General features: G+C 40.9%; 1 protein-coding gene across 3 annotated transcripts in view; it reads left to right on the plus strand.

Moving 5' to 3' along the window:
* WARS2 (tryptophanyl tRNA synthetase 2, mitochondrial) overlaps nt 1-20,079 on the plus strand; it is an 87,920-nt gene extending 67,841 nt beyond the window's left edge. For 2 of the 3 annotated variants that reach the window (XM_082675579.1, XM_082675580.1), the window contains 3 exons: nt 2,383-2,468; nt 16,215-16,333; nt 17,954-20,079. In XM_082675579.1, the coding sequence (XP_082531705.1) occupies nt 2,383-2,468; nt 16,215-16,333; nt 17,954-18,402 (654 nt within the window). In that variant the 3' untranslated portion in view covers nt 18,403-20,079. The remainder of the gene's footprint in view (nt 1-2,382; nt 2,469-16,214; nt 16,334-17,953) is intronic. The other variant, XR_014298055.1, reaches the window with a different exon arrangement.
* The last annotated feature ends 6,056 nt before the right edge of the window (nt 20,080-26,135 follow it).

Raw genomic sequence — 26,135 nt, forward strand, 5'->3', positions numbered from 1 at the left:
CTGGTAACACGTTACTAGTGAATGATTCTGAAGAAGGCTTCTACTAGTCCATGGTTTCTTATCTTTGGGGAAAACATGGCTTTCAAAGCCAGTCTTAACTGTAGAGCATGGTATACTGCCTTCTATGGTCATTCCTTCATTAACAAATACTGGTGATGCCTTCTGCTAGTCTCATATCACACTAAGGCCTGGAGGTATTACAGTTACCAAGATGGATGGATGCAGCCCCTTTCATGAGGCTTATAGTTTATTTGGGAACAGACAGGTAAACAAACAATCAAAGTGTAAAAAGTTTTAGGAGGGAAAGGTTCCAGTTCTATGGGAAGAGCTAAGAACCCCTAGGTTGGTTTTGATTGGGGCAGTGAGGGATAAAACAGGGGGGAGGAAGGGTAGGGTCAGGGCTGGAGAGGTCAGGGTTATTTGGAGGATTGATGAGATAGCACAGATGTGAGGCATCTGGGGCCCATAATAGGCATCCAATAAGTAATAGAGCTCTCCACACCTCCCCACTTCCTTTGTAGTTTCAAGGTCCAGTATTCTAATATAAAAAGACTATAAATCTAATACAGTAGCAATTTTTTTAATTTTTTTTGAGGTACGCGGGCCTCTCACTGTTGTGGCCTCTCCCGTCGCGGAGCACAGGCTCCGGACGCGCAGGCTCAGCGGCCATGGCTCACGGGCCCAGCCGCTCCACGGCATGTGGGATCTTCCCGGACCAAGGCACGAACCCGTGTCCCCTGCATTGGCAGGCGGACTCTCAACCACTGCGCCACCAGGGAAGCCTGACAGTAGCAATTTTTAAAGACTGGGTTCTTTTCCCATTTGCTCATTTCCAAATTAAATTTTTTTAAGGGAATTCCTTTACTTTTATTTATTTATTTTTGGCTGTGTTGTGTCTTCGTTTCTGTGCAAGGGCTTTCTCTAGCTGCGGCAAGCGGTGGCCACTCTTCATCTCAGGCCTCTCACTATCACGACCTCTCTTGTTGCGCAGCACAGGCTCCAGATGCGCAGGCTCAGTAGTTGTGGCTCATGGGCCTAGTTGCTCCGCAGCATGTGGGATCTTCCAAGACCAGGGCTCAAACCCGTGTCCTCTGCATTGGCAGGCAGACTCTCAACCACTGTGCCACCAGGGAAGCCCCCCAAATTAAATTTTTATTATAATTACCCTATGATCATTGCAAACTGGCCTTTATCATGAACATAGTAATAAGGTGTACTGAAGGAATTGTATGATCAAACTTTCAAATTTCCTATGAATGGCCTATAGCATTAGTAGTGCTGTAAGCCGGAAACTACTTGAAGTAACTAGAAAAATTTGTAACTAAATTATGGAACATTAAGATGATTAAAGAGAGAAGCTGTTGTTTTCAGACCCCGTCTCAAAGGGTGTGTCTGCATTTTGGTTGGGGAACCCCGAGTTGTGAGCACGTGAGTTTGGTCCTCAGAATCATGCAGATTTATAAATTGAGTTGTTCATTTCATTCAGGAATCTTTGGATTTCAGGGAAGTGATTCATATTAACTCAACAAATAAAACTTATCTACACACCAAAATATACCAAAATATCCATTTATCATTTTACAAGATATGATATACCTAGGCCTTAGAAGCAATTACCAGTGAACTGCACACAATAGTCCCTGCTAATAAGTAGCTCTGCTCAGAAAGCCAGATTCCCTGCAGCAAGGGAGTTAGTATCACTAGGGCTCACATTCAGCACCCAGTGCTCGCCAGTTGTTAAATATTTCTAGTATCACCTCCAGTGTTTCCATCAGCTTCCCTGTTAAGGAAATATTTTGATTTATACCACCTGTACTGTTTATTGGATCACTTTACTCTCAGGACAGATAATTAGGATTGGTTAGATGAAATTTTCTCTTAGTTTCATTGTTTTTAATGCCATGATTTTCTGGTTTTTTGTTTTGTTTTAATGTGATTTTAAGGGAACATTACAGTTTTGTCAATAGCAGAGTGTGAGACTTTCTGGGAAGTTTCCACAAACAATTTGATGTTAACTAATGTTAATTTATAAAAATTTAATTTCATGGTTTTTTCTGACCTTCCCTGTGAAATCTAGAATTTATCTGATTTGGAACCTAGAAAATCTTATGTCCTTACTTTAATAAAATGAAAAAGATATAGTGGCAGTGCAGGATCGTTTCAAGGGGCAGTGGGGAAGCAGATTCACCTTATTCCTGCCCAAGGCTGGAGCATGGAGACAAGCCAGCCAGAAGATGGCCAGAGTTACTAACAGGAACTGAGATAGAATGTTGTTACAGGTGGCTTCAAATCACCCCTTGCTTGCTTTAAAGATTTCCTAATTTAGCATTATAATTAGGTTCATGTCGGATTTGTTTCCCTCCTCTCTTTCCACCCCCGCAGGCAAAGACTGCCAAGGAGAAGCAGAATGGAACCATGGGCCTGCTCACCTACCCAGTACTCCAGGCAGCTGACATTCTGCTGTACAAGTAAGGAGCAGAGTTCACCCCTCGTCCTAGATGTAGTCATGCTGACAAGAGAATGTCTCACCTATCTCAAAAAGATTCGGTTCACGGGGAAAGATGGGTACAGAAAGGATCAGACACATGAATCTATTTGTGTCTATTCCCTGGTAATAATACTAAATTATAGAAGTATGTTTTAATGTGAAACTAATAATATTAAGAAGTAGCCCTTAGGGCTTCCCTGGTGGCGCAGTGGTTGAGAGTCCACCTGCCGCTGCAGGGGACACGGGTTCGTGCCCCGGTCCGGGAAGATCCCACATGCCACGGAGCAGCTGGGCCCGTGAGCCATGGCCGCTGAGCCTGCGCATCCGGAGCCTGTGCTCCGCAACGGGAGAGGCCACAACAGTGAGAGGCCCGCGTACCGCAAAAAAAAAAAAGAGAAGTAGCCCTTAAATAGCACTTGCCATGTGTTGGAAACAATTATAAGTGCTTTACATACATTAACCCATTTAATCCTCACAACAACCTTGTAAAACTATACCATCATCATCCTTAGTTTACAGATATGCAAACTTAGGCTCAGAGTGGTTAGTAACTTGCTCGAGGTCATGTGCTAGCGAGGCTTGGACCCAGGATTTGAGTCTAGAAAGTTTGGGTACAAAATCTGTGCTCTTAACCACTATAGAATATATCCTTCCCTAGTAATAATTACACTTCAAGAGTTTTAAATGTTGATTTCTTGTATAATCTAGACTCTCAAGCAATGCTGTCCCATAGAACTTGCTGCAGTTATGGAAATGTTCTCTACCTGCGTGAAGACCATAGCCGGTAGTCACATGTGGCTATTGAGCGCTTGAAATGTTGACAGAGGAACTGAATTTTAACTTGTATTTAACTTTCATTAATTTCAATTTAAATAGCTGCCTGTTGTAGTGGCTACTATATTGGACCTGCAGGTTGAGATCAAGTTTTTCAACATGGTATAGGGTGCCCTCACTTTTCTTGGACCCATAATCTATAAGTCAGCTACTGCTGCTACTTACAGGTCTCAAAACTATACAACTAGAGGATACGTGCGCTCTCTGGAGGGCTGGCCAGGGCTTCTGACCCCATTCCTCTCCCGATTCTTCCCTCCGATCCCCACATCACCTCCCTCGGCCCCCATTTGGCCTTCTAGAGATAAAGCCTCCCAGTCAGCATACAGTCATGGCCAAACCTTGCTACTGTGAAAGCTTCTGAGGAAAAAGAGAAACTATATGGGTCTTTTTTACCCCTTTCCCCTAAAACCTTGACCCCATAAAAGTGATTCTTCTGGGCTTTCCTGGTGACGCAGTGGTTAAGAATCCGCCTGCCAATGCAAGGGACATGGGTTCGAGCCCTGGTCCGGGAAGATCCCACATGCCGCGAAGCAACTAAGCCCATATGCCACAACTACTGAGCCTGTGCTCTAGAGCCCGTGAGTCACAACTACTGAAGCCCACGTGCCTAGAGCCTGTGCTCTGCAACAAGAGAAGCCACCACAATGAGAAGCCCATGCACTACAACGAAGAGTAGACCCCGCTCACCGCAGCTAGAGAAGGCCCGCGCGCAGCAATGAAGACCCAACACAGCCAAAAATAAATAAAAATAAAATAAATTTATAAAAACAAAATAGTGATTCTTCTGTGGTAAAACTAGAATTCTTTGCATGTAAATGTGATAATAGCATGGAGATGACAGTATATGTACCTTGTGACATGACCTCAGAGCCCTCGTGCAATTATGATGGAAACAGCTAGAAGAATAGCTGCTTAACTTTACATATAAGGAATGTCCATTAGTACATGCAATCTATCTTTAATTCTGATTCAACCTTATGTGTTAGGATTATGTGTCTGTTTGATATATTAACTTGAATGCTGGACCCCTGATAACATTTATTATTTATAATAAGTAACTTTTGACTTATCCTGGGAAATCTAGAACACTTTTCTCCAGGAGCAGCAAATGAAAGTCTAATGAGGGTCTAATAACATATTTCCCAGTGAAGTAGCATATTTACTTAGAAAGGTTCTGTAAAGAACTTTGATTTTGTCACCTGTAAAGATGAGAAAAATCATTATTAAAGGATTAAAATGAAATCTGTCACTTGGCTATGATTGATGATGATGTCTTTGACTATTACAAGCTTATGTCTAGTTTCGTTTTCAAGGGCTACTTCTCCATAGAACCAAAGGCTGATTTTTCAGCACCAGGATTTGGAAGCACACAGAACAACAGATTTCTTCAACAGTTCAAGAGCTATAATGGGGGAGTCCTGTGAGTTCAGGGCTGTGAAAAAGAGTAAACTTGAACAAGAATGACTGCCCTCTGTGATACCATGGAGCACAGGGTGGGAAGGAACTTTAAAGGGCCTCTTCTTCGACTCCCTTGCTTTACAAATGCGGCCCAGGCAGGTTAAGCAATCTGCCCAAGCCATGCAGCCAGACAGCGGACAGAGGAGCCCCAGAGCGTGACTATGGTCTCCCGAGGCCAGTGCCCACCTTCCTTAAGGAGCCAGTCGTTGTGTTAGGAAACAAGGTCATCACATGAACAACCAGAGCAATATAGATAACATATAACAAAGTGATGATGAATTTATTTTGATCAGGAGCCCGAAAATACAATTGTCAGAATGATAAAAATCCTGCAGTTTCTTTCATTCATGAAGTGCATTAATGGGACATAGCTCAGGGGGTTATTAAACAGATTATGTATGAATTGATATCACCTAGTATATACTCAATACAAACATTTTAAGAGTGCAAGCAACATTTTAAAAGGCTGATATTGGCAGAAATATCTCCTTAACATCCCCAAATCGGTCATATCATCTACCTTTCTTTCAACCCAAGCCTGAAGTTGAGAATGTCCTCTTTTCTTACACAAAACAATAATTATTTCAGAGGGGGCAGGTAAACACCAAGAGCTTGCCGATAGCTTCCGGTCTGTCTTACTCTGCCCAACATCAGCAGGTTCTCACAGCCGGTTAAGGATTCCAAGGATAAGTACTTCTCCAGCCTCAGTAACCCCAGCCTACCCCCAGTAGCAGAAAAATTCCCATACTATAAATATTCCTTCTTTAACGCTTATTGATCTATTTGGTGGTTAGAATATGTACTAAGAATGCCATAAGATGCCTTTCTTTTTCCTATTTTCTGAAAAGAAAATTTTCATGGCATATGTTTTTCTATCCCCATCAGGCTTCTGATATTTTATATATAACTTGTTAAACAGACAAAAGTATTTTTCTACAAAACTAGGTAATTATCAGTATTCAAGATGATTGTCTCCTACCTTAGCCTAGAAACTATCTCCCTGTAATGTCACGATTAGATCAAAGATGTGGAGCTGGTACCTGCATGCTCCTTTTCTAAAGGGAGATAGCCCTACGTTTCTTTCCTGTCTGGTCTTAGGCTGGACATACTGCTACCAGCCACCATGCTCCCATAGACTCTGTTCCTCTGAGCTTTTTCCTCCTGCCATCTTCCTTCAGACTATTCCCCAGGGCGCCACTGCCACACCAGGGCATATGTGTCATTTGGACCACTGCAAAGTGTGCAGACAAGTACAATAAAATCAGCTCTGTCTACTACAACATTTATCTGCTAACATACAGTTCTCATCTGTATCACTGTGCTTCCTTCCAAGTTTAGAAATTTCCTAATTGCTTGATAATAAGTAGCAGAGGCAGGACTCAAACCCAGGTCTGATGTTTAGCCTGTACCATTGTTTTGCCTATAACAGAGCTCAAGCACTTGGGGTTACTTTTTGTTTGGTTTTGCTTCAGATATTTCTGGATTTTGAAAAATATCATAACTAGAATGTCTATGAATATATACATTATAAACATAGATAAATACAAAAAATAAAAATAGATACAAAAAACATTCATATTTTCTCTCACCAGAAAATGTGTATGTGGCCTCTTCATAAAATGTTGATGTGCAGGGCAGTTATAGATTTCATGTTTGCTTTTGTCAAAATCAGCATGAGAATTGAGTGGTACATGGTGGGGTGGAGAACAAACAAGAGGGAAGGGAATGGAAGAGGAGCCTTCCAGATAAGTGTTTGAGAGATTAATGTAATTGTTTTGGCAGAACTTCGTAAGGAACCCAGGAATGGAGACCTGAGACCATCTTAAGCTTGAGAGCATAGTAAAATAGCAGGTATCTGAAGAGAGACAAATACTCAAAAAAAATGTTTATAATTTTTTATTTTATATCTACATTATTATTCTGAATATCTAAGTTCCAATAGCTAGATATATATATTAAGTAAATATTTCTCTCTCTCTCTCTCTCTCTCTCTCTCTCTCTATATATATATATATATATACACACACACACAGATATATATACACACATACATAGTTTTTATTAACATACAGCAAATACTTGTTAAGTAACTGTAAGGCCACTAATCTAGAAAAATGCACTGTGCATGGACTTGAGGGAAAGGGAAGAAGGAATTCACATGTGAGCATTATTTGCTAGGTGCCATACTGGGGGCTACACATACGTTATCTATTCAGATTCTCACAACAGCTCTGTAAGACAGTTAAGTGGTGTTATTCCCATTTTACAGATAAAAAAATGGAGTTTGGGCTTCCCTGGTGGCGCAGTGGTTGAGAGTCCGCCTGCCGATGCAGGGGACACGGGTTCGTGCCCCGGTCCGGGAGGATCCCACGTGCCGCGGAGCGGCTGGGCCCGTGAGCCATGGCCACTGAGCCTGCACGTCCGGAGCCTGTGCTCCGCAACGGGAGAGACCACAACAGTGAGAGGCCCGCGTACCGCAAAAAAAAAAAAAAAGAAGAAGTTTTAGAGAGGTACCACTAAGTCTGCTCAACTAGAGATGAGCGTGATTACCTGGGCTACTCAGTTTCTCTTTCTCAAGAACTAGAACAGAGAAATACAGGAAGAGGATAAGAAGATAATGAAAGCAAAAGCTGAAATGACAAAGGAAAATGTGGAAACAGAGGCCTCAAGGAACTATGAGTAAGCAGAACCAAAACCAACCCCAAGCCAAGAGTACAGAGAGTAAGATGATTGGTCGGAAACGTCAGACTTGGTAATTCCAGAGAGAAGCTGAGTTGCTGTAATGTCTGAGGATCAGACCACTGCCATTGAGAACAGTTGAGATAATTCATTCCTAAAACTGCTTTGGAGACATCTAGTTTTTGCATTACATTCTTTCTTTGTGAAGTCAGTGTGTCCTGAATGTTTATGAGATTCTGAAAGCTGCTGGCCAAATGTCATTTCAGTACTCTGCTGAGGTTCACATACTTACCCACAACAGCCAAAGCAATCATTTCTTCTCTTTCTCTTTCACTTTTGAGCTATCTGACAAGCGCCTACAGTAAACCAGAACCCTACTGGAAAGCAGTCTGAGAAATGTAGCTTACAGGCTGCTAGCCCCTGAAAATCAAGAAATAACGTAGAAGGAAACAATGATGCTGAGAGGTCAAGAGACAATCCAGTACACTCTCCTAAAAGCAGGGGGAAGCTATTTGTGCGCTTTTAAGGACAGAGTGAAATGATTTGATTTGTACTTTTAAAAGAACTAATTAAAATACACAGAATGAGTTATAGGGGCACAAGAGCAGCCAGGGTAGTCTATTAAGAGGCTCTTTCGTTAGCCTATTTAGACCATGATGGTGACAGTGAAGATGAAGAGAAGAGACAAATTTAAGAGATTTTAGGATGTAAAGTGGATAAGATTTCGTAATGGATTGGATGTGTATGAGAAAGAGCTATCAGGGATGTCCCCAGGTTCCTGACTTATGCAGCTAGATTGATGGTGTTGCCATTCATTGAGATAGGGAATACTGTAAGAGGACTAGCCAGAAGAATTTATAGCTGCAGTTAGTGTTCTCTCTCCTCTTGGAAGCTAACTCCCTAGAAGTTAAAACCTTCTTTATATCTCTCATAGTACTGGCACCAGGCCTTGCATAGCATAGGTCTTCAATAAATAATTGCTAAATTAAAGAGTCATTACAATATAGCCAACAAGCAACCAGTGGTGGTGAATTCATCCTTTACAAAAGGAAAAACGGCACCAAACTCCTATCGCAGCCAGGCTGGTTAAAGGCAGTAGCGCCGAAAATGCATAAACACAGCCAAAGAAGTAGGAAGAAAAATAAGAGAACAAATCTCTGTGAGCAGATATTTGTAGGCAATGATTATTCATCTGGACACTAATTCTGCCAGAGGGGTGGGGTGGATCCCAAGTAAACGTAGATGCCACAAGGAACTAAGCAAAAGAAAAATGGTTTAGTCACCAAGGAAGATGATCAGACGCATTATTGTGTGACAGAAGTTGTAACAATCAAAATTATGAAAGACTTTTGTTTTATGTTGTGTCTAAGAAAGTACAGTCAGGGTAAGTAAAAAAAAAAAAAGAAAATGGGGAAAAAGAGAAGACATATTAATATGGAGATCATTATGTAGGGTATAAATTTTAAAAGAACAGCACTAAATTATTTGAAGTGAGAGGAAGAGTGTGAGTAGAGAGGTTGAAATGTGAAGAGAATCAGCCCCATAAGTGAGCAGAATCAAAGACAGACTGAATTAATGTAGAGTGTAAACTCAATGGATGAGAAGTAAGGGCCAAGATAAATTACAGGAGGTGAAAGGACCAGCTGGAGCAGAGGGAGGAAAGACTAGAAACAAACAAACTAAAATCAGATGAAAAAGCCAAGTGGAGCAATAGGTCCAGGTGAAAAAAATTAAAATTTTTTTAATCCTTTTTTGAAAAAGAAAAACCTCACAGAATTGTAAGAAAAGAGGCTAGGATCCGACATAAGGCAAAGACACATGCAGAGTCATTATGAAAACTAAATGTGTTTTCTGTTTAGTTTGGTTGCTTGGTGAATCTGGAACCATTTTGACATGTGGAAATATTCATTTTGATGTGCTTAAAGTGTATTGATTATGGTAATTGTTTTTTCTGTGTTAGTTGCAGTCCATTGTGATTTCCTATGGGCTACTGTAATTGCTTTTTAACCTGCCCTGTTGGCTAATTTGGTTTGGGGGAGTCAAGGTAACCTCTGCGTGTCAGCCTCACTATAATTACAAGACAGGAGTGCAAAGTCCAGTCAAAGGACAGGAATTTAGGAAGGTGGGCGTGTGCACGTACATCTCAGAGAGGAGCACGTACAGGGTTGTGGACAGGAGGGAAACATAAAAAGGAACATTTTTGTTTTCGCCACTTGTCAAGCCAGTGACTTTCTTCTCCAGGCTGTGTGGAAGAGAGCACTGGACATGGCCTAACAATCATTTTGTAGAATTTCCTAAATTTATTTACTGACCTTAGAAGAAGAGAAACTACTTTCTGATCCTTTGTCATGGTCCCTGGATTTTCCCTTTGCCTTCATTATCCTGTCTCTGTTTTCCTTAAATTAAAAGACTCCTTAGAATTCCTATAACATACCATTTATATTTGGGTATAACCTAATCAGATATATAAACTATCAGTTTGAAATATTTCTTCTTCCCAAATCAGGATTGCTGCCCAGGTCTGTGACTGTCTCTGGGATTTTATGTTGATATTTATGTTCGTGGTATGAGTCAGCTATCAAAAAGGAAAATGGTCCTGGTTTGAAAAAGGCCACAAGGTACCTCACATCAAGGTCCCTAATATACCTTTCTTGTATCATTTTGTCCTTCATGGTATCAGATATTAATGACTATATGTTATAGCCAGTGTTGATTGAGCTCTTACTATCAAGTATTGTGCTATGCTTGGTTAGCTCATCTAATCTTTGAAACAACAGTAAGAGGTACACACCATTCTGATCCTCATTTTGTAGAGGAAATGGAGGCTTAGGAACAGTAAGACACTTGGCTATGGTAACTCGCTAGTAGCTGTTGGAGCTATGATTTAGATTCAGTCTGATCATAAGCTGATTTTATTATAATTTTTCTCTTGGTATATAACTATATACATTATACTTACTTCCTCTTAAGATCATTCATTTATTGAAGAAATATTTGTTGAGTTTCTCCTACCTACCAGGCAAATCTAGTAGGCGTTGGAAATAGATTGAAAAGCAAGACAAGTTCTCAAAAAGCTTATTTGATAGCAGGAGAGAAAATAACATACAATTAAATAAACAAACAAATGAAGTAAAATAATTAGACTAGGGTTAATACTATAAAGAAAATAAATAAGATACTGTGAAAAAGAATAAGAGGGGGAAGCCAACTGTGGAGGTGGTAGTTAGGGATGTCTTCTCCAAAGAGGTGATATTTAAGCTTAGACCTGAAATCAAGGCAACAATAGGCAGGATTTAAGGGAGGAACATTCTGGTAGGATAGAAGAGCAATATGTTCAATAGATCCAGCTCCCTGCCTTAAACACTTGAATTGTAAACTTTCCAGGATACACCATTTTGTTTTCTGTCTTCTGTAGACCTATAGGGTCTAGTAGTAGGAGAGTCAATGGTCTCTCACAGGTTCATTTCAATGTTCTACTATAATTTAAGCATTCTCTATTCAACAGGAAAAAATTAAAAATCACTGCTACTATTTCTGTTCTTTTTAACATATTGGTGCATTTCCTCCAAACCAGTTTTTGAAGTTAACATTCCTTGTTTGCACACTGTCTACCAGGCACCAAACTGTGAGCTTTGCATGCATTATTTTACTCACTCATCAAGCAACCCCATGAGTAGGAACTTATTATTAGTCAGCTTTAAAAATGAAACAGATTTAGGTTGAATACCTCTCCCAGGAACACGCAACTGGTGAGTGGCAGAGCAGGAATCTGACCCCAGAACTGCCTGACAGCAGAGCGCCCCCTCTAACCGCTATGGCCTCTCCTTTATCTGAATGTACATTATATGTATTTTCCAAAAAGCTTGCATCCTGGGTTTTTGTTTATTTTTTTTGGCTTATATTTTCCCACATCATTAAATGTTTTCTGTTTTTATTGATTTTAATGTCTTCTTTGTTTTCTGCCTTTTGCTATATAGATTGTGGGTTTTTTGCTTTTATGTATTCCAATGGTTTGGAAGGTGTGCTTTCTGTTTTTAATTCTAGCAGTGACCATCTTTAAACAAAGACCACCCAAATGAGAAAACAGCCTTTCAGAACTTGTCACAGCAAGAGACTCAGCCACCATCACTTGTGTTCCGCAGGCAAGCAGGGGAGTACAGAGGCCTTATAGGAAAGAAAGTCTTCAGGGATGCTCTGTTTAGAGGTTGTTGCCACGGGGAAGCTGGAGGCTGACTAACTAGAAACGAGGCATCTTATGTGATTGGTTTGGGAAGCATATTTGACTTTCTCTGGTTGGTCCTGAGTTGGACAAAGCTAGGACAAAGAACTGGGACGTTGGCAGTCATTGACCAAGTCTTGACCATGCTGGGCCCATTGCTGCAGAGACTGTGGCTTGGCCTCCTGAGCTAGTTGCTCCAGAGGTTTTGGGTCAGTTTTTTTGGCCATATAATGTCTGGCCATTGTCCATTTCTATGCCAGTTTCTCTCTTTTCAAATATGTGTTTTTGAATCTTTTGCTAATCATTCCAAATAAAAATGTTATCATGATATCATGTGGTAAGATGGGTTATTAATCACACTTGTAGATCCTCAGTCAATACTCACACTTCGTTTTGATTTTGTAAACTAACCTGGGATTTTCAATAGATTGTTGTTATTTAAATGGCTTGATTTCAGACTACATCATTTTCTATTTCAAATTGTAACCAAAATTTAGACTTTATGTTTTTTAGTCTTTACAGCCAGTCCTTATACCTTGGCATCTCCATTTCTGAGTTCTTTAGTCTGTAGATTTGCTTCAAATTTTTTTCCAGTCCTTTACATGCCTGAGAATTTCTTTCTGTTCAGCTTGCCTCATCAGTAAAATGGGATTAAGTACAATAACAATACATTAAAAGTGCTTAACAAAGTGTACAGCATATAGGAAGTGTTCAGTAGCTATTAGCTACTTTATTATCATCATCATCATTATTATTATAGTTCACATATAAAACACAGCTTGGCTAGGTTTTTAATACTTTTTTCTCACAACCCTATAAACATTGTTCCATTGTATTATCAACCTGATTTCTCTTATTTTTGTCTTTATTTTCTGACTGTGGCCTATAGGATTTTTTTCTTTACCTTGTCATTTAAAATTTCTTCTGGTTGTGTTTTGGTGTGATTCTCCAGTGTTTTTTTCCTGAAACTTGTTGAGTTCCTTCGATACTCAGTTTTGTTTGCTTACTTGTTTATTCTTAGTTCAGTAAATCCTCCTTCTGTTTGAGGTTATTGCTTCGTTCATGATCTTGATGTCTTCCTGAGGAGGACCATAATCCTAGATCAGAGGATGGTCCTCCAACCTGTCATTTGCTCATCACACTTCTTTTTTTCCTCTTGCTCTGAGTTCCTGAAGAGCCTCAAGTTTCTTATCTATGTCACTGATATGACCTGTCCTTAGGATTCTGCTCCTACTTCTCCCATTTCTTCTATTATGTGTTTGGTTTTATTTCATCATTTCACTTTCCCTTCATTTTATTGTTTTCTGTCACCACCTATGTTTTTCTCCTTTTGTGATTTCTTGTTCATGTCTCATAACAGCCATGCATTTTTTAATCCTATTGAGGTTACCCAGCAATTTTCTTTAAAAAACAAGACAGAACTAGGGGCTTCCCTGGTGGCGCAGTGGTTGAGAGTCCGCCTGCCGATGCAGGGGACACGGGTTCGTGCCCCGGTCCGGGAGGATCCCACCTGCCGCGGAGTGGCTGGGCCCGTGAGCCATGGCCGCTGGACCTGCGCATCCAGAGCCTGTGCTCCGCAACGGGAGAGGCCACAGCACTGAGAGGCCTCTGTACCGCAAAAAACAAAAAATAAAAATAAAAAAAAAAACAAGACAGAACTGTTTCTTGTACAAGTGCTTTTCAAATGTTTGACCTTCCTCAGGGTCTGAAGGGTAAAGTTCCCCTTCCTTTGTTCCACGATATTTTTCATAGGCCCTGTTATTGGGGCCTTTTACTTGTCTGTTTGATCAATTGATTTTTATGTGTTGGGTTTTTAAAATCCATATTGGAACAAGAAAACTATATTCAAATAGCGTCTGCCCATAGACAAAATCTATGAAAGGCCCTTGTGTCCACCTTCTGTCTACCTGGACGCTAGTTGAATTCCCTGCTCAGAATTCAACAGGAGAGCAGAATAGTGCACTGTGCACCTAGCGCAATTGTTTGTGTTGCTCAACTAAGCAACACAACAATACTAGCAACAATACTATCTAAGGTTAGTATTTCTGCCTTAGATTTTCTCCTACTCCTGTCTGCCTGGCTCTTTCATTCTCTGAGCAGATGTATCACATGAAAAAGAATAGTCACCAGGATACACTGCTACCAGGTCTCATCCTGCTTCATTCTCTCACCTTCAGCACTTTACTTTTTAATTCTTTCACAAAGAAGCCTTTTAGGGGGCTTCCCTCGTGGCGCAGTGGTTGAGAGTCCGCCTGCCGATGCAGGGAACACAGGTTCGTGCCCCGGTCCAGGAAGATCCCACATGCCGCGCAGCGGCTGGGCCCGTGAGCCATGGCCGCTGAGCCTGCGCATCCGGAGATTGTGCTCCGCAGGGGAGAGGCCACAACAGTGAAAGGCCCGCGTACCGCAAAAAAACAAACAAAAAAAAGAAAGTCAATGAAAAAGAAGCCTTTTAGTTTGATGCAGTCCCATTTGTTTATTTTTGCTTTTGTTGTCCTTGCCTGTGGAATCAGATCCAAAATAAATATCCCTAAGACGAATGTAAAGAAGATCACCACCTATGTTTTCTTCTAGGAATTTTATGGTTTCAAGTCATACATTCAAGTCTTTAATCCCATTTTGAGTTAATTTTTGTATATGGTGTAAGTTACTGGTCCAGTTTCATTCTTTTGCATGTAGCCTTCCATTTTTCCCAACACCATTTATTGAGGAGAGTTTTTTTTCTCAGTTGTATATTCTTGCCTCCTTTGTCATAGATTAATTAACTGTACATGCATGTGTTTATTTCTGGGCTCTCTATTCTGTTCCATTGATCTGTGTGTCTGTTTTTCTGCCAGTATAATCTGCTTTGATGGTTGTAGCTTTGTAGTATAGCTTTAAATCAGGGATAAAGTAGCTAGTCTTTATGATAGTCAAAACTATCTTCACTTCCTCGTGCTCTACACAACTATTTTCAATAAACCAGTAGCCTGTGGACAGTAATTCACAAGGAAAATAATATCTCTTCCAGCTTTTCAAGGACCACTAATTAACCACGAGGCTAGGAGGTTCTCTCTATAACAAAGTACCATAGTTTTCTAGCAGTTTTTCTTTTCTGTGGTTGTTTTGAAAAGTTGCTATTCTACTCATATGTACAATTGTCATTTAAATATTCAAGTTTACTTTAAGGCTGCTGCTTTCACAGGCAGAATATTAAACTTCCTTGATCAAGATACTACAGCACTTTATTAACTATACTATCAAATGTCAACTCCCAGCCAAACATTAAATACTTAAAGTCACCTGCCTCCTTCCCCACTAATATTTCAGTATAACAGTTTCCCCATCAAGACTTCTCTATAATGGTTAATTCTTCCCTTGTTTGATGTACCTCGTCATGATCCAACACTGCAATCTTTATATATGGGACTAAAATAATTATAAATAAAGTCCTTGTATGTTGATAATTTTCATTTTACATCTTCATTTTTTTCTTCTTTTTTTTTTGCGGTACGCGGGCCTCTCACCGTTGGGGCCTCTCCCCTGCGGAGCACAATCTCCGGATGCGCAGGCTCAGCGGCCGTGGCTCACGGGCCCAGCTGCTCCACGGAATGTGGGATCTTCCTGGACCGGGGCACAAACCTGCGTCCCCTGCATCGGCAGGCAGACTCCCAACCACTGCGCCACCAGGGAAGCCCCATCTTCATTTTTTAATAAAATAAAATATTGCAGCTAAAATCAAGGTCTCCTTTGTTCCTTTCCCCAGACCCATTCTCTTTCCTTCTTTAGAGGCAGCTATGATCATGAATTTGTAGAGGAGCTTCCAGTATGTTTTTATACTTATGTATGCATCTATAAACAATATATAATATTGTCATATGTACTTTTAAGATAAATGTTCATGTACCCTACACGTCTTCTGCGACTTGCTTTTTTTCATTCAACATTGTTTTGGAGATCCATCAACATTGTACTAATAGATATTGTTCATTTAAGTTCCCCGCAGTATATTAATTGTTCTGTGATTACAATTTACTTGAAAACGAAAGGGCATATTCCAAAAAGATCTTGAGTTACTCGCTGTGTGACAGGGAAGGAAAACTCTTGCCCCAAGAGCTTTCTGCCATCTTTGATGTGAAGAGTGGGCTGGAGTGTCTTTCAAGTGTGAGTGCAAGCTCTGAAGTAAAAAGCATCTGGTCAAAGCTAGGATAATATGTGCTAACTGGGTGAGGGAAAGAGGAGTGGTTTAAAATACACTTATGCTTGGAACATATGCTATATAAGATACCATTCCTCCCTCCCAGCAAGATCCTGTCACCCTGCTGTTGAAGGCTGTATTCTTCGGCTGTGGAAGAAACAGAACTAGAGTAGACAAATGTCTCCTTGCCATTTGTCTGATACACAGATAAAGACTTGGGTCTCAACACTCCCTCCGTAGCTGGTGAACATTTGTTGAACATGAGCAGTGAAATAGGCATGGGAAATGCAGCTGCTTGCAATATCATTTTAGTATAAGCAGGAGCCTTGCTGAGTTTCTCTGTCTGTCTTTTATTAAAGGTCCACACACGTTCCTGTTGGGGAGGATCAAGTCCAGCACATGGAGCTAGTTCAGGATCTAGCACAGGGGTTTAACAAGAAGTACGGGGAGTTCTTCCCAGTACCCAGGTCCATTCTGAGTAAGTAACAAACATACGATTTTTCAATCAGGATGCATTTTGAAGAGAGGATTGGATAACGGACTGAGAAGCTTGGAACTTTTTTTGGGACTAAACTTGGCTTCGTCGTGCACAGATTTCAGGATTTATAATGAGAATCCCATCTTTTTCTGTAATGTAGGACTAGTAGACCTCATTGGATTATTGACTAAAATAACCAAAAGTTTGAAAAGTATGGGAGAGACTAGGAACTACAAATAATCATTTTCATTATAGAGTATCATATATATATATATATATATATATATATATATACACACACATATATATATATGTATGTATATATATAAACATATCTCATTTGGTAGAGCAGGTATCTTTCCCTATTTCATAGATGAGTAAACTAAGGATTGGCAAGCCTGACTTTGTATCCAAGTCGCGTATCTAGCTGGTGGCAAAGCTGGGCCCTACATTGAGCTCTTCTGGTTCCAAAGCCAGCTGACCTTGCCTTCTCTATTCACAGTAGAACAAAAGTCATAAGAGTGAGAACTGCTGGATCATAATCTAGATAAAACAAGAGGGCATTGATCATCCTCGCACTTTGCCTTCTTAAATACACAACTGAGATAGAATGTACAATCTACCTACTGAATCCAAAACCTCATCTGCTTGCAAGGCTATGCTAGTCTGGAATCTTCTCAAGAGAAAAAGCTGTAAATCTCTATCAACATTTTGGTAGCAGTGTAAACTTGTGGCAGGGGCGGAGATCGCTGAACCTAAGCTCTGCCCATCTTTATTAAGGTGGCTGCATTTTAAAGAATATAACATGTGCCTAGTGTCAATTTAGAAGCATAAGGTGGATATAAATTACTAAGTTATTCCAACAGTTCACACAAATAAATTCAGGGCACCCCATGCATTGAAATCAACCTTCTTTTAGCAACGAGGACTATTCTAATGCTTTGGCTAATTGTTATTTTACCTATTTCAACTTTATATGTTTCTGTAATAGCCATAAATTAGGCAATTATTAATAACACAGGTTTTATGAAGCACAGCTTAACATCTTGATTCTATCAGAGCAACAAACAAGTCACTTCTGTCACTCTTGCGTGTGTGTGTGTGTGTGTGTGTGTGTGTGTGTGTGTGTGTGTTGGTAATTACTTATATAATCATGGGTAAAGAAATGGAAGGATGCCGCAGGTTGTGAAAACTGGCATGGGGGTAGGAAGGGCAGTGGTTGTGGGCAGGGGGTGATTAGCCAATAAGGAAGAGCAGAGAAGAAGGAAATAGACAATACTTTTTTTAATAGGTATGCACAGCAAAAACAGTATGATTGATACAATTTCATTTGTGTAAGATTATATGTTTTGATGTTTATATATGCATTAACAGATGCATGAAAATATGATCAAAATATTAACATTTTATTACACATTTCAGACACCTTTACTTTCATGCTTATAGAAATTGCTAATTTATTATAATGAGTATAATAAGATAAAAATAATAAAGCTATTTGGTGTTCTTGGCACTTTTTAAGATCTAGACACTGACATTCCTATTGGTGTTTTACTGTTTTGTTTTGTTTTTTTGTTTGATTTTTGTTTCTGGTACGTGTGTGTTGGTGTTTTTACCTAGCATCAATGAAGAAGGTAAAATCCCTGCGTGATCCGTCTGCCAAGATGTCAAAATCAGACCCTGATAAACTGGCCACTGTCAGAATAACAGACAGCCCGGAGGAGATAGTGCAGAAGTTCCGCAAGGCTGTGACGGACTTCACCTCGGAGGTCACCTATGAGCCAGCCAGCCGAGGGGGCGTGTCCAACCTGGTGGCCATCCATGCAGCAGTGACAGGGCTCCCTGTGGAGGAGGTGGTCTGCCGCAGCGCTGGCATCGACACCGCTCGCTACAAGCTGGTGGTGGCAGATGCTGTGATTGAGAAATTTGCTCCAATTAAGAGGGAAATTGAAAAACTGAAGACGAACAAGGACCACTTAGAGAAGGTTTTACAAGCTGGGTCAGCAAAAGCCAAAGAATTAGCATATCCCGTGTGCCAGGAGGTGAAGAAATTGGTGGGGTTTCTATAGGAAGTTTCAACGAGTCACAAAAAGTCTTTTCTATCTTGTGGTCCACGCACTCCTATTAAGGCAGCTTTCCTCACAAGGGAACGATTATAGTTTGGGGACACACAATTTGGTATACCTGATCATTGGCTTCATCTGATGAATAATGATTTGTAGCCTTCAAATAGAGCAGTGTTCTAAATCCCATCAGCGAAATTCTGTGGGAAAAAAAAAGAGCAAACAAAGAAGGCATAGCTATCTGAATCCTCAATTATGTGAGGCACACTCGGCCTCATTTATTCACACAAATGTGATTGAGGTAAGTAGCAATTTGGCAAGTGGGTGTTTCATTTGTGTCTCTCTCTGAAGTCCTTAATGTCACAGGTGCTCACTTCATCTATCCCACCCCTTTTAAAAAGTAATATGTAGACGTTTTAGGCTTATAATCCTTGGGATGCCATTTGAACCAATTTGTGTTCAGATCTCCTAAAAATAGGTTGATGATTATCATTCATTTGTCACTGAGATGGTACCTGCTTTATTGTGTTTAATCTATTTATTTCCCAAGAGACCACACTGACTATTCTAGCAAGTGTTATTTGGGTTTTTTGCTTGTTTTTTAAATTCAGAGATACATCGTATGACCTTCTGAGAAGGTTGCATTATTTCAGCTTGATTTATTTATTGTACAAAAGCCCGAGTCCATACATTATGTTCTTAATAAGTACTTCCTTGCATTTGTCTCTCAGTGTAATATCACCAACCCACTGTGAAATCTAGAGGAGAGGAATTGCCATTTTACACCTGAGGAGCATGAAGCTTAGAGAGTACAATTAGCTTGTACAGTATCTCTCCGTGAGTAAGAAGCAAATCCAGGATCAAAACCATTACTCCTTATTCCTAAGAATAGTGCTTTTTTCGTCAGTACAGAAGTCAGAAGTCACAGAAGCCAGCATGTTTGAGACTACAAGCATTCTTGTTTTGAAAGTGGGTACTGGAAATATAAGACCTGAACTACTGACACTGTTTATATCAGCAAGTCAACCACTAGCTGCCAGCTTTAAACCTGGATTCAGCCAACCTTGGTCACATTTGTTACTCAGAATCCCCAAGGCCGGTCCCAAGTCCTGTCTCCTATGCTTGTTTCAGAGACACTTCAAAGTATATTCTGCCCGACTGCAAGAGTAGTTGGCCTGACAAGTCAGATTTTCCCAGTGAGCGGGAGCTTCTCGTCTTACCTTTACCTCAGCCTAAGTAGTAGCAAGTCACTCTAAAAACTACCTTCTCCGCACATCCCTTTCCCACACCTGAAAGCGGAAATGATCATTGTGACTCAGCGCACCACGGCCTGATTGATTTTGTAACAGAAATTACTTGTAAGTTTTTTGCCAATTGTCACCATTTATATATGAGTGACGAGCATGTTGGGCAAAGAATTTTTACTCGTTTCCTAAGAGAAGAAAGCAGAGTGGTCCTTTTATCAGAACAGATGTAAATACACCTAACACTGCATCCCAGAATCCAAATTAAAAGACCCTTTTTGGATCTCTTCTTGGAATGGGTTGTCTAGAGTGGGCTCTGAGGAGCCTCTTTGGCATTATTTTCTGCAAGCCTCTCTTTTTGTTGTTGTTTGGTTGGTTTTTTCCTTTCAAAGAAACCCTAGTATGAATACTGGAAAATGACTAAATTAAAGGTGGATCTATCAAACTGTCCGTGTGTTTTCTTTACCCCCTTGCCACACCTTTCATCCAAAGAACTAAAGGCACCATGGAAAGAATCTCAGAGGAGGAAAACTAGATGACTTGTGGTAACTTCTAAGGAGCAAATCCCTGTACAGAAGAGGTTGGGCTTGTGAGAATCCTGTTGTTGTATGAAAGTGACCTGAGGACTCATCAAGTCTAATATCCAAGTCCATAATGATGGAGAGAGGTGTCCCTTGATCTCAGGAAGCTGATAAAAGAGCCAAGGCTAGAACCTAGATTTGTTTTTACACCCTTCCACTTGGCATTTACAGGACTCAGCACAATCTTCTTATCGAGATGAAAAACTGGAGAGAAATCCAACTTGTGACTTACCCTCTAGGTGATTTTAATTGTTTTTTTCTGTATGTTTTGTGGAGAGTTGAAATGAAAAACACCTAGATGGTGGTAATAATGCTCAGGTAACTTGGTGCTCTGTAGCTCCACCTACTGACAAACCATACTTCAAACCCGCCTTGACAGACTGTCACTCAAAATACAATGGAGGTATCTTGCCGGTTGTAGGTGCCTCACAAACAACTATCAAAATAATGTCAGAACATGGGCTAGAGAGTCCTAATGAAGTATGGATTTTTTTTGTAAGAAACCTTCTTGATGCAGACCATAAAAATGCTCATCATAAAACAATAACTAACACCTGAGTCCTCACTAGGTCTCAGGCACCATTACTCAATATCTTATAACAGTGTTTTTCAAAGTGTGGTCTCCAGACCAGCAACATGAGCATCACCTGGGAACTCATTAAGGATGCAGATTCTCTGGCTCTACCCCAGACCTACTGAAGCAAAACTTTGCAGATGAACCCAGCAATCCATTTTAACAGCCGTCCAGGTAATTCTAATGCATGCTAAATTTGAAGAACCACTGCTTTTATATATATTCTCTCATTTAGTCCTCATAACACAATAAAGTGAAACTATTATCAATCTCATGTTATTAAGGATGAAACCAAAGCTGCGGGGGTGGTGAATAATTTGCCTAAGATAGTTCAGCTTCCAAGAGCTAGTCAGGTCGTCTGATCCAGAGTCCCACTAGACCACAGTGGCTCCTGCACAATGTCTCCTGCTGTATGTGGGGTAATATGCTCTGAACTGCACCGTCCAATATGGTATATGCCCATTTAAATTTGAATTAATTCAAACTAAATTAAAAACTCATTTCCTCAGCAGCACTTTCAAGTGCCCAGTGGCCTCAATAGCTATTGACTAGCGTATTGGACAGTACAGATGAGAGTATTTCAATCATCACAAATGTCTCTTGGACACTGCTGCTTTAAGGCATTCAGCTTATTGATTTTGCTTATAATAGGTCAAGCACATAGAGTTGAGGAATCTCCCTGGAGAATTCTTTTTTTTTTTTTTTTGCGGTACGCGGGCCTCTCACTGTTGTGACCTCTCCCATTGCGGAGCACAGGCTCCGGTCGCGCAGGCTCAGCGGCCACGGCTCACGGGCCCAGCCGCTCCGCGGCTTGCGGGATCTTCCCGGACCGGGGCACGAACCCGTGTCCCCTGCATCGGCAGGCGGACTCTCAACCACTGCGCCACCAGGGAAGCCCTCCCTGGAGAATTCTTCAACTGGAGAATTTATGAAGGTAGTAAAAGGATTAGTTGAGAATGACAGACCTTATGGTTTCCCAAATTTAGTATCTATAGTTTCTTAGATAATAAGAGCACATATTACATACTTGCTATATGCCAGGTACTTTGTGTGTTTATATGTGATATCTCATTTACTATTTATATCATAAGATAGAAACTATTAGTGCTATTTCTTCAAAAAAGTAAAGAAAGACTCAGTAACTTGCCTGAAGACACACGTTATTATTAGTCTGTAGTTTCTCCTAGTTAGGAACCCAGTGGTATCTTAACTATAAGTGTGCCCAAGGAAATGGTGTGCCCCTTCTTGACTAGTCTAGATTCTGTTCCTCTCCTTCATGTCCCATTGTCTTAGCCCTCACATCTCCCTCCCTGCCTTCTGTCTTCCTTCAATGCTCTTATAATTATTCCCCAAAAGGTCTTGTTTCGTGCACACAGCACAGTCTTTAGGCTGCTTTCTCCCAGGCTTTGTTTCCTGCGGTTCACTCTGTCCAGCACTGTGTGCCTGTGTTACTAGGTAATGGGACTGTGCCATGGGATAGCGCTTGGTCTCCTCTTTAACATGATGACTGTGTCTGTTCTCATCGACTCTGTGTTTTCCCTGTGTGACCAACATACTCTTTTCACTCTGTCAGCTGGAGGGGACTTTTGAAATATTTTTGGCTGGGAAGAGTCAATTCCTCTCTAAAATTGAGCTGAAAACAGATTGCCTATTGCTAGCACGTAACATTTTCAAACACCCCCCCTAGACAGACAAGCTAGAGGCTTCACCGTTAATCATTTAAGCCCTCATATGTTAACTTTCAACAGTTCTGTTATATTGGCTAGGCTGGGATTATCTTATTTCTCTAGGAAGGAAACTGGGGCTCAGAGCATTAGTGACTTATCCTCAGATATGTAATTCAGCATTATGACAAAAGTTTATGTAGGGCCTGCTTTGTGAAAAGCACAGGGGAAATGCAATATGCCTATAACTTAGAGGAGAACACACAAGAGATACTAGCTAGCACATGTTGGTTGAGCACAGGAATGAGCACTTAACCAAGATGTTTAGGGAAGGAATAAGACAGATATAGGATAGGAGAAAGGGCTTTCTCCTATCCTAGGACACAGAAACATGAAATTTGCATTTAGGGCGAAGCAAATCCATACAGTATGTGAACAAATTGAGAATGGAAATATTAGATTGAACCATATGAAATTGTCAGTATTTGATTAGTACCTTTTTACCAACAAAGCTGGTCGTTCCATGTGGATCCACCCGATGTATCCAATGGACAAGCATTTTGTGGAGTGCCTGTTTTGCAGGCACCATCTAAACACCAAGAATTAGAAATGAGACACAGTCCCCAGCCTCAGAATCCTCCCTGCCTGTGTGGAGATGAACATGGAAAGCCAGTGAGAGGTAGAGTAGCAACTAGAACCAAAGTCTTCTGAGTCTTGTACCTCCCCGGAATACATCAACTCAGGCATTCACTCTTAATTATTTGAAATACAGCTTCTAAATGTTGCACTCAGTGGCTCTCGAATAGAATCCTTAGTATTGGGTATAACCATGTTGGCTCTGTGGAATGAACTCGTTTCTTTTAAACGTTCCTTCCCCACTCCTACCCACGTACACACGGTAAAACAGGATGACAGTCATCATTTTCTAGAAGTGTTTCTGAAAAGCAGATGATGACGTGACTTTATGTGACTCTATAATAAAGTAATCTACTTTTACCTAGTCACTGTCTTACTCATCATATCCACCTTAATCCCTTTTTCAGTTAAGATGTTCAGATACAGAGTCTTCCTGGGAAGAAAGCCACATCCCATGTCCTATCTGTGAGTGCAGGATGAAGAAACACGTGTGCCTGGCATTTACCACCACATCTCCCTGCACTTGCCTGGCCCACGGGGAAGCTCACTGACAGCAATGGTTAGTTCAAACACATAGTTTGAGGATCAGTAGGAATAAGGGTGAAATCTTTCCTTGAGTGCTTGATCTGAGAAGAAGCCAGGCCTGTTCAAGGACCAGAGAGAGGAAGGCCCTCATTTCTCCACTCTACCCCCACCTTCTGAGTTAGACCCTACTGTTGGAATGCTTTCTGTTTGTTTATTCCTGTGGCTATCAGAATGACCTTGTCGTTTTTGTGCATGGCTATTTGTCTATCTAGTACATTGGCAACAAATAAATGCTCAATAAATAGTTGAATGATTAAAAAAACCAGCAACATAGTTTGTCCAGAGAGTTGCTTGAGTTTTCAGCAGCCTCCACCACTAAAAGGAGCTCCTGTGATAATTTTTTTTTTTAAAAAAACTGTGTGGCTTGTCCAGATATGACCATGGGAGCCAGATCTGGGGAGAGAAGTGTTCCCACCGTGAACCAGCCAGCCAGTGAGCAAGAAAGGCGTTATTCCTACACTAGAAGGGGAGGTGAGTACTCATGGGAATTCAAGGCCAGAAATTGCTTTCTGATGGATTCCTCTCCTGAGATTAACAAATAGTGGAATTTCTGAGCTTGGTGTCTCCTCAGTGATTATTATATTACATTGTTTTCATGCTTGCCTTTTCTACTCACTATTTTCTAGTCATCTTTAAAACCCCTGCAAGCTCAGTACGAAGACAAAGGATGCCCTGGTGATTCGTGTGCACATGATGCAGAATGGGCATGTGCTTTTGCTCTGGGGTGTCTCTTCCCCACTCCCCATATCTAAATGGACGCCCAACCTAGCTACTGCTGCTGCTTCTCTTACCTACTGTTTCTACTTATTTTCTAGAGAAACAAATAAACAAGACACCTTTCAACTTTGGCATTCTTCTAGCTCAGTGCTTCACAACTCCCACCCTGCTGTTTCAAGATCTTCCCTGATGCCTGTGTAGGTTTCATTTCTCTTCAAGTCTCCATGTCTCACACCACGACAGCCAACATAAGCTACCTCCGCCGGTTCATATTGTGTCTGGGCATCTGTGTATTCCTTCTTATTTCCTTCCCACCGTTCTGCAATAACTACCACTGTGTTATCACTCCTACCCACTCTCAGCCCCACTCTCCTTTCGGCACCAGCCACTATCATGACTTCAGTGCCGTTCTCACACCTTCCAGAATTTCATATTCATCAAAACACCTGTTCCTCCATATTCCTCCTTTGAGGAAAGAACATTCTGGTGTCCCTTTGATGTACTGGCATATTGACGTGTCAAGGTAAATGGAAGAGTTGTTGCCTTTTGATTCATCTTAATTTCGAAGTAACAACCTCTGTATTAAGCATAAATGCTTCTCCACCCCACCCCGTCCCACCACCCCTCCCAGAAAACAATATGTGCAGATACACAAAGAACTCTTATTGTATTTGTGGTTCAGATTTTTGTCACTTTATATGTGGGTTTGCCATAAAGTTGTGGCAGAGACTGCTAACTATGCCCCAGTATCCAACCTCTGCTTCTTCCCTTTTGGAATGGAACTCTCACCCTTAATTTTAGTAGAGCACATAGTCTCAAATGTAGAAACTACATTTCCCAGCCCACCCTGCAGCAAGGTATAAATTTGTTCTAGCCAGTGGTACGTGGGCAAAAGTGATATGTGCAATTTCCAAGTCACATCTTTTTTAAAGGAAATTTCTTCCCCCTCCCACTTCCTGGAACGGCCCATTGATGAAAGCCACAAGAGAAACATGGGGAGGGTCAGACCCCAGCTGGGGTCCCTGAACTTGGCAAGCAGCACTGCCTTTCTGTCCTGGATTGCCCACCTACCTCAGGACTGTTATGTGAGAAATAAACTTTTATCACATTTAAGCCACTGTAACTTGAGATCTCTTTGTAATAGTGCCTTAGCTATTATCCCAACTAATACACTAATTCTTACTGGCCTTTTTGTCTAATGTCTTCCTCTGACTGGATTACTTCAGTTCAACCAGCATTTTGTGTGAGCCTTCTTTGTGGTGAGGCGGTGGTTTCCAAAGTATGGCTCCTAGACCAGCAGGGTCATCCTCGCCTGGGAACTTGTTGAATATGTGGACTTGTTAGATAGTCCACAGACTCCATTCCAGGTTTGCTGAATGAGAAACTCTGGGGGTGAGACTCAGCAATCGGTTATAACAAGCCCTCCAGGTGACCTGGATGCACACTAATGTTTGAGAACCACTGTACTGGGGGGATAAAAAAGGAGTAAAACCCGGCCTCAGTCAAGGAGTTTACATTGGAGTGAAAGGGGCGCAAGTAGACAGTCAGCCATAAAAACATAATTATTGTCTTGACTTTCTGCTGTTTCCTGTCTGCTCACCTTTTTCATCAGATTAACTCAAGATAATTTAACTCAGATGATTTTTTTATATATGTGATTATTTATAGACAGCCTAAACATTTAGGTCATTTGGGTCTATGCAAATCCTAAAAGGGAAAATAACTGAAGTTACACTTG

This window comes from Grampus griseus, assembly GCF_964374135.1.
Source record: "Grampus griseus genome assembly, chromosome: 1".
NCBI classification, from domain to species: Eukaryota; Metazoa; Chordata; class Mammalia; order Artiodactyla; family Delphinidae; genus Grampus; species Grampus griseus.